Here is a 17,117-nt window from a genome sequence, read left to right as displayed (position 1 = left end):
AAGGTAAAGTAAAGTAACTTAGTTACGTTACGTACGTACGTACGACGGTACGGTACGTTACGTTACGTTACGTTACTAACTTAACGTAAACGAAACGTAACGTAACGTAAGTTAATTAATTAATATTAGTTATAGTGTGTGTGTGTGTGTGTGTGTGTGTGTGTGTGTGTGTGTGTGTGTGTGTGTGTGTGTGTGTGTGTGTGTGTGTGTGTGTGTGTGTATATCTAAGGTGTAATGTGATACAAGTGTTGCGGACCAGATAGAAAAACTAAAACAAGATTGTGACGTGGTAAAAATACAGAAGACGTGTTTGTCACATTCCTAGGAGGCAGTCATAGTCAAACCTGATCTTGTTGTGCCTCCTCTGTCATCGAGCTGCTAGACGACACGGTGCTGTCGCTGACAGCAGAAGAAATCAAAGAGCCAGAGAGAGTGCCATCGGTCGAGCTTGTCAACTGTTCATCTTGCTTTTGTGGTGTCACGAAGGTGGTGATTTTGGCGACGCCCGTCACGACTTGCGATATATTTGCCGCTTTCGCTACGCCGCTAGCCATCTGAGATTGCGCTATTTGTTGCTGATGCGCACCGGTCAGACTTGTTATTACATTGCCGATGTTAGCATGCACTTGATAATCAACTGGACCGAGAAAACTTGATTGCTGTTGATCTACCATGTACGCGGATGGAATTGAATGGATGTTCTGCTGAGTCGCCAAGGATGGCGTAATAGAGTGTGATGGAACAGAGGAAGCTTGCATTATTCCGATGTTCGCTGAATGATTCGTGCCGGTTACTTGACAAGTCACTGGCTGACAACTAATTCCGGACTGAACTTGGTGGATATAATTTGGCATGTGCACCTTCTGCGCTTGGACTACCGATACGGACGTAGCATGGGCTGTGTAAATAGGACTGGCACCGCTTAACTGAGACTGCTGGTTTGTGTGCATCGCGTAAGACATCGCCTGGGAAACGACATTCTGCCGTGTGATATTCTGCATGTGAGGCATTTGCAGCAGATACATGGACTGTTGACCCGTTTGAGCGATATTCGAATAGATCTGTTGCGGATAATTCTGTGAATATATTGGCTGCGACTGTAGATTCTGCACTACTAGATTACTTCTTCCGGCTTGACCGTAATGTCCTACCGTACCGACGGGTTTCAATTCAGTCGCGGTCATGGTTGCAGCTACGGCCAACTGTGGTTGGGCGTTTTGTGCGCGGAACTTAAGTACCGGACCATACAAACATTCCGAATTTGATGTGGAACTACCTATATTCGCCAAGCTAATATTACGAGAGTAAACAACGCCACTACTACCACCACCGCCACTATTAATACTATCGCCAACACTCTGCACACCGCTAACATTCTGATTCGTAGATTGACCGCCACCAAATACTTGGTTCATGTTATTATTAGTTATGAAGTTACCATAATTAATTGACTGATTGAGAGCATGCGAACCACTCGCAACAAACTGCGCCTGGCTGCTACTATTCGGTATTATAATACTGCTGCCCAAACTACTAGGATCGAAATTCCCGAAATCCTCATTGTAATTACCACCTAAACCAGCGCTTTGACTGAGATTACCAACGATAGCTGAGCTCTGGGTGAAACTAGTGACCGGTCCATATATCTCGCCACAGGTGTTGCCCGCGACCGCGGCTGACACGACCGACGCGGTCGCGGGTGGCGACGGAACGGTGCTGGACACGGAGAATTTCTGCACGGGGGAGTACAGGTCCCCCGTGATGCTACCAACCACCTTCGAGCTAACCGCATACAAGTTTTGCATCTCTTTAACCTTCTGCTGCTTTCGGTTGGCGGCGGGCGACTGCGTCTGCACTGCCGTGTCTGAAATGCTCAGGCTCGACATGAGGGGAGTATTATCCGAGGAATCAAGGGAGTCTAAGTTGATGTCAGACAGGGTGGAATCACCCGACTGAGTTGTGATGGATGGCGGTTCAGAAAGCACGGGGTCAAAGAAGGGTAAGTCGGACACAACGGCGGTTGTTAGAACTTGATCCTCATCCTGAAATTGGACCGCCAGGGTGTTGAAGGGAGATGCGGGTGTCGTGTACACGGAGGGACATACCCCTCTGGCTTGATTGTCCTTGAGAAGTTGCGTAAGAACCTCGGGACTTTGCGCTACGATGTACGTGGATGGTGCCGCTAATTGCGACTGCTCCGTCATATTTTGCGGTTGTCGGGAGGGTTTCGGTGGCGGCACATCATCTGCACCTATAAAACGAATTATTTGATAGATATAGTCGATATCAGATGTACACATTTTCATTAAAAAACAGAGCCATATAATTATTATAGATAACTTTCTATATACCCCAAGACATGGCTTGAACTCTTCTATTTTCTCGTCTCATCGTTTCTTGCTGCTGATGTTTCTCTTCTAGCAAAATCTCACTATAACGATTTAAAAGAGCATATAATATAACTTAAAAAAAATATTTACAGTTTGACAAACACTTTTTAAATACTCACTGTAAAGTTTCTCTAATTTCTTTAAACGTCGGTCTCTTACTAGGTTCATAGCTCCAACATTGAGACATTAAAGAATATAATCGTGGCGGGCAATGATTGGGAAGTGCGAGTCTCTCTCCGTTCTCCAATTTGCGTATTACTTCATTATTTTTCACGCCTTGGAATGGTTTTACGCCTAGCATCAAAATTTCCCATATACATACACCTAGAATAACAATCAAGTTTCATTAACGTGTCTTTTAAGAGAGCAATTTTTATATTATAGAACATGATTAGCTTTGGAAAGAAAAAACAAACCGAACATCCAAACATCGGATGAAGTAGTAAATCTTCGGAAATTTATACTTTCCGGCGCCATCCATTTAATTGGTAGTTTACATTTGCTCGCGGTATAATAACTCTGATCTTCGACCCATCTACTAAGGCCAAAATCCGCCAATTTAACGCAACTATGCGATGAAACTAGCACGTTTCTTGCAGCGATATCTCTGCAATAAAATGATTAATTACAAGAATATAATAAACTGTGATTCTGATGATATAATAAACTGTGTATTCGAATAATAAATAGATTTTATTTGTTAGTAAATACCTGTGCACAAATTTCTTGCTTTCGAGATATGAAAGGGCAGTGCTCAATTGGAAAGTATACAATAGAAGTGTGGCAAGGTCCAGACGATGTTTATTAGACTGGAGATAAGCACGCATTTCTCCGAGTCTGGCTAATTCCATTATAAGCCAAATCGGTGCTTCTGAACAAACTCCGATCAATCTGATAATATGTGGATGCTCGAACTGCTGCATAATATCTAAAATTTGAATTTATTATTTCGAAAACACATGCTTATATTTACTTACTTTATTTTATTATAATTGAATATATAATTTATTGTATTGAATTTCCATACAAGCTTCTTCGAGGAATTTCTCAGCAGTGGCAAGATCCGCATCAACCTTACAAGTCTTGACGGCAACAGCGACGGTTTGATCATCTCTTCCTTTATATAATCCCTTATGAACATTACCAAATTGTCCTTCCCCTATGATTTCACCTAATTCTACTTGGTTTCGAACTATCTCATAGTCTCGAGCTGCAAAGAAAATTAATAAAAAAAAAATTAATCATTTAAATATCTCTCACGTATTTCAAAATATAAAAAAAATACAGTATATTAATAAAAAATATTTAATTACATTTTTAGTCATTCTCGATCTTAGCTTACATTAAAATAATGAAGACGTATAATACTTACTAGCTGGCGTCGAATAATCTCCTTCTTCGTCAACAATCTCCGCATAATCTTCGGACAAGATTGTTCCAGTTTTACTCGAGTTCTTCTCCGCTGGACTGCTAGCACCATCCTGTCTATATTTTGGCGGCTGTGCATCTATAAATAAAATCATATTTTTATACGCATGTAAATAAAATATTATCTCGTTTTTATAAAACAGAAATATATACAGAAACAATATAAAACAATCCCTTTCTGGTTCGTTTTACCTTTGCATGGACAAGGATAATTCTTCCATGATCCAGCTTGCAAATATAGAATAAAAAGAAACTTAATATATTTTATTAACGTTAATAGAACAAGTATATAATTTAAAATAAATTAAAAATGGTTTAGAGATGCTATGCGTAAATCTTTTCTTAATAGTATTAAAAAAGTTAAAGATATTTACTAGATTTTTGCAACAATGACATTTTTATTTTTACCTTTCCTATTCCACAATGAAGTATTACTGCCTGTGACCAATCTACAATAGCCATCAATCAAATCCGCGAGGCTTTCCGCTTGATCTAGACTGGAACAAGTAATACTGAGAGTCTCCGCGGCGCCTGCGACTCTCAATTTAATGCATGCCTTCGCGTGTTCTTTGCAATCCGACACTAACGTTTGGATGGATTGTATTTGTGAAAATTCTGCCATCCTAGTTGGCTGTAATCGAAATTTTACTCCGAAAAATTCGTCATAGAATTATGCTACTTTTATTTTCAAAATTGTATAGAATATATATTACATAAAATATGTGTAACAAGTATACGTGTATAATATAAAATATAACGTACCACTGTTCCGCCTCGATGAGCCATGTAAGATATACCCAAGTCCGGTCCAATGACTAGTTCTACAGGTATTGACCAGCTTGACTGTAAGTTGTAGAACAGAAGTTGTACGAGCGATGTTGGATGTGATTAATACATAAAGTGAATAAATTCTACAAATGGGCATGAATTCTTTATACTTTTATCGTTTAACAACTTTTTCATTTGTATCAGAGAATATACGCTATGTCTCGATATGTCATTACTTACCCCTAATGCGCATATAAATCTTTCTTGATCAAATCGATAGTGCGCCCGTAAAAGATCAAAAAATTTGAACATGCACTCCAATTCGGATAACGCTGCGACTTTTTTAAAGTGTTGCTGTATTAGTTTTCGGAGCGCTTTCGGTTTCATCCCATTCAGCACGGAGCGCGGCAGAAATTTGTGTAAACCGACCTGTGGACAGAATATAGATTACTATTCGTTTCGTATATTTTGTACAGTGAAAGGGATGAATTGATGTGAATATGCAAGTGGAATCCAATAGGCAAGATTTGTTGTTTCAAAAAATTACCTCACGCTCTAAGTATTCCAGATTGCTCTTCTTGTCCAGAGCAATTTGTGGCATATCCTTGAAAAAATAACGAATCTCTAGGCAACAGAGCTGAACCGCGACATCCTGATCCAGTGTGGAATGGTTAGCAAGCAGGTAATCGTTTCGTACCTAAGTATATAGATAAATGCAATTTGTCATTTATTTTTAAAATGTTAAACATTTTGCTAAATTGCTCATTGACGTATCATCGTACCTGATCGTAATAATAGTAAAACGTGACTTTATCCTTCTCATAGAGATCATTTAAATTCTGAGGAAGATAACGTACTCGGAGCTCGTACCTCCATTCGCAATGTGGATGCTTTCGTTCATACTTTTCTTGTACCTGAACGATAGATACATTGAGAAAATTGAAAGAAATAGAATGTATCAGAATATAACAGAATGTGTGCCAGATACGTGACTCATATATATCAATTTATACCTGATACATTGTTGTATCCTGATGCAACCAATAACTCTCTCCGGATCCGGGATGGTGCAGTCTCATTGCATACAGATTTCGATAATGTCTAGTACCAACAGCTAATCGACTAGTTACCAAAGAGATGATACCTCTAACATCGATCGCATCACCGAATTTGACGACGTTGAAGCCACCTGAATTGCAGTATTGAAAAACAATATTAATAAAGCTTCTTGTCTTTTTTCTTCTTAGGATATACATGTTTTGATTTTAATGATATTTATAATGAGTAGATTTATTCTTACTCATCTCGTTAAAAAAGGAAATTAATCAATAAAAACTGAAATTATAAGCGATTTGCTATCCCGGAGAATTATACATCCTGGAAAGAATTATACATCCTTTGAAGTACGCGTCTAGAATTAGTAAAGAAAAAGAAAAACGAGCTTATGTTAACTAACGAGTTTTAAACAAGATTATGGTCAGAGACAATTACCGGTAATCGAGGAGAAATAAATACGTTGCAAAAAAAAAAGTTATTTTTCATTATTTAATCTTAAGGACGGATTTTATCATGTATCTGAAGATAGTATTAGGTATTCCAGTTAGTTTTGAGGAATTTAAAAAAAACACGTTTATTTTAGGAAGATGTTAAATTATATTTCATTCAAAATATATTTTCCATCGCTACAACTTTTTTCTACTTTTCTGGCAATAAATGGATTCTGCGATAAAAAAATGTTCATCCTTCGAAGCTATCCGAATATATATATTCAGTGAGCCATTTTTTTATTTCATCATATGTTTTGAAGTACTAGGTCAGCAAGGCCATGCTGCATCGATCGAAATAAGTAATAATCCGAAAGAGCACAGTCTGGTGAATACGCGGCAAGTGGTAAAATTACCCACTGAAATAATTGCACTAAAATATCTTTAACTCTTTTTTTCAACGTGTGATTGAGCATTATCGTGTAAAAATCACTTATTGAACGTTTCTGGTTCAAAACATTCAACAAACACACAATTCAAATCGATTAATTGTTGTTGATAACGCTCAGCAATGATTGTTTCATTTGGTTTCAGCAGCTTACACGATGCCTTTTATCACACTAAATGTATAACAAAACCTTACTTTAGTGGATGTTGCGTCTTGGCATCGATATTGACGATTGGCCTAGATTTATTCATGATTTTTTACGCTTAAGATTAGCTCATAGCTCTATTTTTCATCGCCATTTACTATTTGATACAAAAAATTGCTTCTTTTTTGTGACGAGAAAGCAATGCAAATGGTTAAACGATTTTGAATAGCCAATTCGTGTGGAAAACCCATTTGCTTTCTTTTTGAAACTTTCCCATTGCGTGTAAACAGTAAGAAATGATCAATTTATCAACATTTAATGCTTCAGCTAATTCTTTAAGCATTTGAGTTGAATTTTTATCCAATAATGCCTGTAATTCGGCATTTTCGAGCATTTTTTGGTTGACCTAAACGTTCTTTGTTTTTCAAAATCACTATTTTTAAATCGTCGATACCAGTATTCACACGTTTTAACTGATGGAGCGGACTTAGAATAAGTTTCTGAAATGATCGGTGAGCTTCGGTAGCTGTTTTCTTCGAATCAAAGCAGATAATAGATAACGAAAACGTTTTTTATCACGTTTCATTTTCAATCGCACTAAAAAATGTACGATTATGTTTACAAATGCATAGAACTTATGTTAAATTATTTTTAGAAATATAGAAGATTTGAAATGACACTCAATTTCAAAATGTTTTTAGTAGCTACAGCTATTTGTAGTGAATCCTCAAAACAAACTGGAACACCTAATATTAAATGTACCGCCTTTAATGCGTCTGTGAAGTTAGCATCCAACAGTGAAATTTTATAGTTCTGGTTAAAGTTCCCCTTTCCTTTTGAACGAAGAGTTCTATAGATTTAGTTTAAGCTCCTGAGTAATCATTTCAGCCATATTGAATTGTGATGTCAAAAGCGAGAAATGACATGTTGACTTTTCTTGCATACCATTTGTAAATAAAGAGAATTTGAATGAAATGAAATGATGAGATCGCTTTAAAACACTTATAAAAATGGACGAAAATTCTCCTTATTTTCCTTGATAGTCAATAAAGAATCGAAAAAGACTTGTGAAGTGAAAATAGGCTACGCATGCGCATTGAGTAAAAACTAGTAAACTTTATGTGCCTTTTATGACTTTTCCTCCATTTTTACAAGTATTTTAAAGCGATCTCATTATTTCATTTCATCCAAATCCTTTTTATTTACAAACGGCATGCAAGAAAAATCAACGTGACGCTTATGACTCATTTCTCGTTTATGACGTTACGATTCAATATGGCTGGAGTGAGTACTCAGAAGCCTTAACAAGAGTTATGCTTAATGAACATTAAAAAAAATAGGGTGCCAACTTTTTATTGAAAATCAAGATCGAATAGTTCTGAGCGGCTTCATTTTGTGAACGTCCAGAGTTCCTAATGTATAAAAAAATTTCAAAAAATAAAAAAATAAAAATTTTTGAAAAATTAATTTTTAAATACAATAGTTCTGTTTAGAGTTTCTGCTTCCTTTTAACAAAACGAAGAGTTTTTTATAGTTTATAATCTTACAATTTATAACTTTATAGTTTATAAGTTCTCTATAGTTCTTTATAGTTTAATATTCTATTTTAATACTCTATTTTATGAATATCTAGAGTTCTTGATACATAAAAAACAATTTTGACACATATAACAAAATTAATAAAAAAAATTCGAAATTCTTTTATACAATAGTTTTGACATGTTAATTGTTATTTTATCTATTTTAAAGAGTTTTCAGCGATTAAAACACAGACCTAAACATAAAAGAGATATATACTTAAAACAAAATATGAACATATGATACTTAAAACAAAATTTGAAAAATTGATTGCAAAAATAATCTCCTTATATATCTCCTTATAGTCATTTAATAGTTTTATGACCTCATACTTTTTAATAGAACTCGTCGAGAACTATCCAGAATTTTAATCAGAATTACTGAAACTCTCAAAAAAATAAATCATAAAGCGATTAAAAAAACGATTTGCAAGACACGTGACATTTGATAGGTGATCGAAAATTTTCTAAGTCCGACGTCGAAAATCTTTTAAAAAGTTCCAATAGTTCTGGACAGGGAATTATTGTACAAAAGAATTTTTTTTCAAAAATTTTTTATTTTTTTTATTAATTTTGTTATGTGTCAAAATTGTTTTTTATTTATCAGGAACTCTAGATATTCACAAAATAGAGCTATAATTAAACTATAGAGAACTTATAAACTATAAACTGTAGAATTATAAACTATAGGAAACGCTTCATTTTGTTAAAAGGAAGCAGCCTCTAATTAGAGGAACTCTAATCAGAAATTATTATATCTAAAAATTAATTTTTCAAAAATTTTTAATTTTTTTCTTGAAATTTTTTTTATGAAATTTTATCTCTACACATCTGGAATTTTAGCTCTAGATATTTACAAAATAAAGCTAAAGCGGCTCAGCACACTATTCGATTTCGATTTTCGATAAGAAGTTATTTTTAAAAAATTATTTAAAAATGATTATTAAGCGAAATTCTTGTTATAAATATTTAGAATTCTTCATCTCGTCAAAAAGAAATGGGAACTCCTCAGATCAGAACTATGGAATTTTAATGTTGGAATGTCATGCCAATAAAGTATTTCATTTTCTGGCTCAAAACTTACTCGAGCGCTTAGATAAATACTGATTTATATATATATATATATATATATATATATATATATGAAGATTATATATATGAAGAAATAGAATTCTTAGATTACATCATTTCGCAAGAAGATGTATATCCAAATGATCATGAAATCAATGTCGAAAAATTCAAATCATATCGAATTTCTCCACCCTTAAGAATATACGCAATATGCAAAGCTTTCTCAGGTTAAGCTTATATTTTAGAAAATTTATCAAAAATTTAGTGACAATTGCTAGTCCATTGCATTGCTTAAAAAGAGAATGAAATTTGAGTTCGATCAGAAACGGAAACATTTGAATTTATTAAAGAGAAAATTAATAGAGCTCCAATTCTGTCGATTTACAGTCCGGATAATCCGACGGGATTACATCGTGACACAAGTTCACAAGATTTTGATACGATGCTTATGTAACGAAAAGCCAATAAATATCTCCATTCGATCTTTTATTCTCTAAAAGTCAGAAACTAGTGATTATTTATATAAAACGATTTTACATTTATTTGTAAGGTATACTTCAAGATTATGGATGACGCATTGGTGATAATCGGCCAGAAAAAAAGATAATGCATGTTGTTCTTAGTCGGGCGAATAATATTTTGGTGGTCGAAGATAATACGAGTTCAATTTGTTCGTGTGTCAATCTCAGGATATTGCGATAAGAGGATTAGAATCTGAGTAGAAAACGTACGAAATGAGAAATGGCTTCATATATAAAAAAAAAAAGGATGAACTTTTTATGTGCTGCAAGCCGTAGAGCAAAAAGTGCTATAAATATCACGATGATTTTGGACATTTTGTTGACAAAACTTTCGTGGAACTATTAGAAAAAGTACTGATCCATCGACGTAAAAAACAAAATTCGCGTACACATACAGAAGTGCATTAAACGCATTTCGTTTCCGAAGTCATCGAGTAAAGTCAAAGGTTTTTTTCATAATTCAAAACGGGAGTCATTTGCAGTGGTGCTCATCAACCATTTTGGTTTTGTCGATCAAATATTGCGAAGAAATATGTAGAATATCGTAGATGTATTTAACAAACGTGAAACTTTTTGTGGTAAAAACGATAATGTAATCCTTAAGATATCTTAAAGATATCTTAAAGATTATTTCTAAGTATTTCGTTGGCCGAAGATTTTGATCTCGGATAGTACTAGTCTCTTCAAACTAGTCACTTCAAACACAACTCAGATATATAGTATTATCGATATCGAAACACTACAAATCGATTAACTGATAGACAAAAAAGCCGAACTCAAAGGCCGCGAACAAGAATAAAGTGCCTTATTCAGAAATTATGCGTTTCGCGGATTATCTCCATATCCAAATCCAAATTCTTAGAATGCCAACGTTTCGTGAACATTCTATTAGGAGTGTAATTTAATTTTGAGGGTTTTGCAAGAGATGACACTGTCAATGTTATCGAAGATATTTCAATCGCAGCTATTGTTTCTTAATGCTTTATTATGATATTTAATCATTTTCTAACAATAGACGCAGTAAATATCGTGTTTATACTATTTTAAAAAACGGCGGCTAAAAATCATTGAATTCTGATAGAAACTTATGATAATTATGTTGTTTCAATTAAGACATGTGAATATTGGTTCAGACGATTCAAAAGATGATTTCAATGTTATGTTAATGACAGATCGGTCAGGACAACTAAAAAAGCTGGAAAATGCAGATTTGCAAGCATTATTGGACGAAAATCTAGCACAATCCACTTCAGAACTTGCCAGAGAATTAAATATTGATCGTACAACAGTTACGAAATTATACATGCTACGGGAAAAATTCACAAAGAAGAAAAATGGGTTTTATATCAAGTATCGGAAAATTGCGAACCGATTGAATATTTGCATTTCGTTGATCGCTAGACAAAAAAAGAAGAGTTTTTTGTTACCAAATTGTTACTGGGGATGAAAAATGAATCTATTTTGATAATCTCAAACGAAAAAGATTGATATGGATTGATCCAGGCCAACTAGCAACGTTCATTTCGAGGCACAATATTCATGGTTTAAAAGTATTGTTGTGTATTTGGTGAGATTAAAATGTTGTATACTATGAACTATCAAATCCGAAACTGTCATAGCTGACAACAGTCGTTGCCGACAACAATTAAAACAAGCATGGACAAAAAACGATTTTTAATTGCGAATAAATGACGCAAAGTAATCATGATTTTTCACGTCAAAACTCGACCTCATGTTGCATTATCAGTGAAGCTATTAGAACTGGAAATCTTACTGCATCTCGTGTATTCTTCAGACATTGCTCCATTTGATTTTCACTTATTCCGATTAATGCAACATGCTCTAGAAGATACACACTTTCAATATTTCGAAGAAAGATATGTAAAAATTTGTTAAAAATTGAATCAACTCCAAAGCAGAATCTTTTTATTATCACGGAATCCATCGTCCTTTCGTCAAAAAGATGGGTAAAAGTTATTCAAAAGGAAAATATTTTGATTAAAGTATTCATTCATTATCTTATTTAAATAAATCAGTTTTTGAGAAAAAAACCTTCGAAACTAAATTACACTTCTAATATGATATAATGTTGGCTGTTATAGTTTATCAAACAATACTTGATATCTTATTTCAAATTCTTGTTCTTGTTCTTGTGTTCTGATAATGCTGATTACGTAACGTGCTTTAATCTGATATCACATTGGTGATTTTTATCCGTAAATTAATCCTTCTCCCAGTCTTCCCAATGTGTACTTCGCAGGAATAAAGTATTTTATATACTATTGTGAAACTGAATCTTTGATTTTTAGAATTTCTCAAGATTTGTTCTATCTTTTTGGGTTTAAAGATGATTCAGATATTTGTTTATTGTACTTGTTTAATATTCTGCCGATTCGATTTTCCGTGGGTGAGATTATTTTAAACATTCAACATAATCTCTGGGGATCATCTAGAGATAATTATACTGTTATACTGGTAAATCTTTGATGGAATTTATATATAATTCCACATTTTTAATTTTAAATGATGGAGTGGTACAAGAATTTCAGTTAATACAATTACAATAGTGATTCAGATTTAATGATTATTTTGGCTAGTTTGAGTTTTTCTTGTCAATGGTCAGTTTTGAATAAACTTTTTAGCGGTGATCACTGTCTTGTCTTGGTAAAAATACTTGGGGTTTTTAATTCAGAGACGACTTTAAATAATTCGAGTAGACCTAAAATATTCTTAAAAAATTTTGATAAATCTAAATTTAACAATCTTATTCATGAAAGAATTCAACTCCTCGAAATTTTTTACTCACGAATATTTTATTTTATAAAGCACAGAATTGTTTTAGATTCTTTTTTTTTAAACTGGCTGTAAACTTGCATTGATAATTTTAACCATTTAATTAAATTCGATATATTATCCAATTCCGAATATTATCCAAATCCATTAGCCAAATGTCCCTAAAGTTCAACTTAATGTCCCTAAGGTTCAACTTAAGTCATAGAACAGGAACAGTAAATGTAGCGAGGCAGTAAAAGAATGAAGGAAAATTGACGTTTTAAAATCTTCATCGTCTAAGAAATCTCTTATTGTTTATTGACAAGCCTCTTATAAAGCCAGGAAAATTATCGCTCAAAGAAATATTTTTAAAAATTTGTCAATGATATTGATTAAAGTTTATCTTTCTGGAAAATGATTAATTTCTTTCAAAACTTAATTTTTCATCTCACTACCCATTAATGAAATAGTTGATCCTACTACTGGACAACTTGGCTTCGTCTTTTAATAAATTTGATAATCTTTTAAATATTCTTCAACTGATAGAATTTTTACTTTTCAAATTGAAGAACTTATTAAATTGATAAACTCTCTAAAAATTAAAAGTGCTGCAGGTCCTGATCTAATTAATATGTTAATTTCTTTCCTGCTTTATCTCTTCAGCGATTGAAGTCCTATTCATTTCCTTTAATCAGATGGTGTTTTGTAGTAATTTTCCTGATGTATGGAAAGAATTTAATACGATTCTTATTCCTAAACCTAATAAGAAAAGATTATGACCTATTTCTTTAGCCTCTCGTGTAGGTACACAATTAGAAAAATTGATTATTAAAAGACTTGAACGATTCATTGAATTGGAATTGTTTATTTTCGATTTCCCAATTTGGCTTTCATAAGGGTTGTTCTTGCGACCATTACTTAGTACATATTAATATCGAAGTTTATAAACTGTTATTGACATGACCAATTATTAGGAGCTTTGTTTTTGGACACTAAAAGTGCATACAATAAAATAATAAAACATCCTTTTTGACTATCTTAACCTTTTGAGAATGAGATATAAATCCTTTTTTCAATACTTCTTATCACCTAAAGTAATTAAATTCTATGTTTTTAATGTACTTTGTAGAGAACGAATAGTTCTAAAAAGACTTTTCAAGACTAAAAATAATTTCGATTATTTTTTGCACAGTATTGGAATTGATGGGATTTACAGGATTGGAATTGATGGCCTTTATTCTTAATTGTTTGTGTTGTTCACATCGCGGTCTTTAAAATAATTACTTTAATACTGATTTTATTTGTTCTAATGAGAAGCAAGTATGTTTCGTCAATTGGTTCTTCTATTTTCTCGCTTAATGCAACGAATTCTTTAATGAGATGATGAAATAACTTACCGTTGGGAAGATGGACTTTTAAAGTCGCCTTATCCATGGGGGTAGGCGAGCCATGCGGCGGGGTGTTCCTGCCACCGCCGCTGTTCTGAACACCTCCTACACTGCCTGCACCTCCATCTCCTGCTCCAGTACTCATCCCCTCATGGCTATACGGAGAACAGAAAAAAATAAAAGGATCGACTTTTAATGAAAGCTCTTGCACGTAAATTATATATTATTTCATAACAACCAAACAACCGCTTATTACACAAGCTAAGTAAAGATCAATGTAATAAAAGTTTATTTTTGAAAACAACAAAAGCTAGATCTGAAATCATGTTTTTCAGTGTAACAACTAACAACTTTCATTTTTAGACGACCATAGTTATATTAAATAATTCAATCTGAATTACTATATGTACATTATATCTACATATAGTAATTCAGATTGAATTATTTAAGCACTAAAGATCTAGCTTTTTTTTATGGCCATTACACCTTTTTTAATAAAAGATCTTAAAATTATCTTATACTTTGTTATTCTTTTAAGTAAATATGATCGAGAGCAATATGATTAATTGAATATTAGCTTCTAATAATTTTTGACACAGGATATTCACTCAAAACTTAAATTAAAAAAGCAATTTATATAGAACGATGTAAACTCGAATTACAAAAGAAAATATAGTGTGAGATAAAAAAATTTTGCTTATATGAACGACAAGAACACACAAGAACGACATAAACATAATTTAGTAAATCATTAATGACCTAATTCACTTTTTAATAATAGATCTTATATTTAACTATAAATGTCTTATTAACTATAGACTAAAAAATCCTTTTGAAGATTGAGGGTTCTATAATATAATATACTTCATTTTAAATGTAACAAAATTTCTCCAGCATGTCATAGTTATAATATGACATAAAATATGTAAAAATAGCTCTTCTTGCGACTTCAAACGTAAATTTCTCAAAATTGTAATGTGATAGAACAATTTGAAAGCCGGATTCCTATCCAACGTAAAAAAAAAACTTTGTCTCATTCTTGTTTTATCGAATAATATAATAAGTATATCTATTCGCGTGGATTTTGCCGCTTACGCCGTGATTTCAACCATTATTAATCCGCGCGATTGGCATCTAGCAGGGAATCGTGACTCGATCTGCTCAGTAACGGATGTAACGACATGCAATAATCCAATTTGTCTCATCACATCTCTGTGGTTCTAATGTGATTTTTCACTATTTCTTGCGACCTTCCCTGGTAATATTTCGAAGCATCGTTCGGTTTCGCAAGAGCGAACTCCTACTGTGATAGCACGATAGAGTTCACGATTGCATTCGTTGTAACCGTGGGATGTAACATTCATATATTCCGCAGATCGAAATGTGAGTGTATTTCAGGATGAAACAAATTGTCACGAGATTGTCACATGAATTACTCTTATCACGATTTCTGTGGAAATAATGTGTCTCCTCTCTAACCGCATGTAGAGCAAATGCGATGCATTATTTCGCTGTCTGCAGAGAAACAAAAAAAACAATTTAGTAAAATTAATGAAGTACAAATTTTTAATTGCGTAAAATAACGTAAAATGTACGGATTAATCAGTAATAAATACTGTTAATAAATCTCAAGCATTGTCCAACCATATCCTCCCAAACAACCTTTTTACAATAATACTTATACTCACGTTCGATTTACGAGCCAAAAATTTGTAAAAAAATTCCCACGCAATCTCCCAATAGTGGACAGTTTGCGTTACTTGAAATGTGTGAGTTAAGCAAAAATATTGTACAGATATTTATTATGGGAATATATTCCATAAGTTGAGATAAATCATATCTATATTATAATTATTGTATTACACATCTATAAATTAAGTCTGTACATTGTTAAATATTGTTATCCTATCCTCAATTCCACCAAAAAAATATTATAGATATGATCAACATATTATTCAAGAATGGTTATTCTCTTCTTTTCATATATTCAGCTATCCATACGAATTAAATTCCACATTAATCGTAATATTAATTATAATGATATCCATAACAGAACGATACGCGTTATTTTATGCCATTGATTAAGGCTGTCCCTGAGTCATTCTCACACATTAAGCTAAAAACACTAAAAGTGCTAATTTTAAACCTGCTTTCACGATTCCTAATAAATAAATTTATTATCAATGGAAAAGATTCTCTGGAAAAGATGACGTAAAAATTTCATGTCATAATTGTGACACTTCATATATCGGCCAGACTAAAAAAGGCAATTAAAAACCAGAGTTTCTGAACATATTAGGTATGGGAAAAAGTTCGTGGCGTTTTTCCCGTTAAATGTAACGGGAAAAACGCCACGAACTTTTTCCCACACCTAATAAAGATATAAATAAAAAGACGAGTTTTCCATCTGTTATTTCCAATCATCGAATTAATCTTGAAAACAATTTTGATTGGGATGATGTACAATAAAAATTTTGAATAGTGAACCGTCATATAATAAGAGATTGATTTCAGAGATGGTTTTTATTAAGAGACAAAAAACGCATTAAATAAACAAATTAACACGAAATCTCTACCTGAACTGTATGATTCTATATTACAATTAATACTCTTAAAATTTCTCTTCGTTGCTAATATATTGAATCTCCCCCTTTAACGTTGCTAATATATTGAATCTCCCCCTTTTGTCTCACGTCTCTTTATAGTCATTTGTTAGCAAACATTTTTTAAAGCATAACGTCTATACAAAAGTTTTTTAACAAGAACGAGCATTACATTTTGTAACTTCTATCAGATTGCAACGGATTTCTAAATCATTCCTGTAAATATAGAAGATATTTAATTTTTTAGAATTTTTCATCAACTTTTTAATCCTTTCTTATTGGCAATTATTTTTATCAACATGAGAAAATGCGATATTAAAAAATTCTGAAAAAATTCTCAGAACTTTATGAGAAGAAAATAAGTAATTTTTGTCTTTTGCTGTTTTTCTGTAAAGTATAGTAAAAAATTATTGTATAATTTGAGTAGTAAAAAAATTTAAAATTTGTAAAACCCGAAAACTAAAAAAATTAAGTCGTAATTTTAGTTACGAAACTTTTTAACTTTTAAACTTTAAATTAAAT

At 32.9% G+C, this 17,117-nt stretch overlaps 1 protein-coding gene across 1 annotated transcript in view; it reads right to left on the bottom strand.

Moving 5' to 3' along the window:
- The window catches only part of LOC105625816 (focal adhesion kinase 1), a 91,653-nt gene that overhangs the window by 2,431 nt on the left and 72,105 nt on the right, over nucleotides 1-17,117 (bottom strand). Inside the window, exons 2-16 of the mRNA XM_012207128.1 lie at nucleotides 14,002-14,147; nucleotides 5,600-5,775; nucleotides 5,369-5,500; nucleotides 5,134-5,283; nucleotides 4,827-5,015; nucleotides 4,581-4,661; nucleotides 4,227-4,449; nucleotides 4,011-4,046; nucleotides 3,763-3,897; nucleotides 3,418-3,600; nucleotides 3,102-3,318; nucleotides 2,807-2,997; nucleotides 2,510-2,714; nucleotides 2,352-2,431; nucleotides 345-2,251 (exon numbers count right to left, since the gene is read on the bottom strand). Of these exons, the coding sequence (XP_012062518.1) occupies nucleotides 345-2,251; nucleotides 2,352-2,431; nucleotides 2,510-2,714; nucleotides 2,807-2,997; nucleotides 3,102-3,318; nucleotides 3,418-3,600; nucleotides 3,763-3,897; nucleotides 4,011-4,046; nucleotides 4,227-4,449; nucleotides 4,581-4,661; nucleotides 4,827-5,015; nucleotides 5,134-5,283; nucleotides 5,369-5,500; nucleotides 5,600-5,775; nucleotides 14,002-14,147 (4,051 nt within the window). The remainder of the gene's footprint in view (nucleotides 1-344; nucleotides 2,252-2,351; nucleotides 2,432-2,509; nucleotides 2,715-2,806; nucleotides 2,998-3,101; nucleotides 3,319-3,417; nucleotides 3,601-3,762; nucleotides 3,898-4,010; nucleotides 4,047-4,226; nucleotides 4,450-4,580; nucleotides 4,662-4,826; nucleotides 5,016-5,133; nucleotides 5,284-5,368; nucleotides 5,501-5,599; nucleotides 5,776-14,001; nucleotides 14,148-17,117) is intronic.

This window comes from Atta cephalotes (assembly GCF_000143395.1).
Source record: "Atta cephalotes unplaced genomic scaffold scaffold00003, whole genome shotgun sequence".
Classification (NCBI taxonomy): Eukaryota; Metazoa; Arthropoda; class Insecta; order Hymenoptera; family Formicidae; genus Atta; species Atta cephalotes.
The sequence above is the reverse complement of the archived record's forward strand: the minus strand, read 5'-3'. Positions and strand labels throughout refer to the sequence as shown.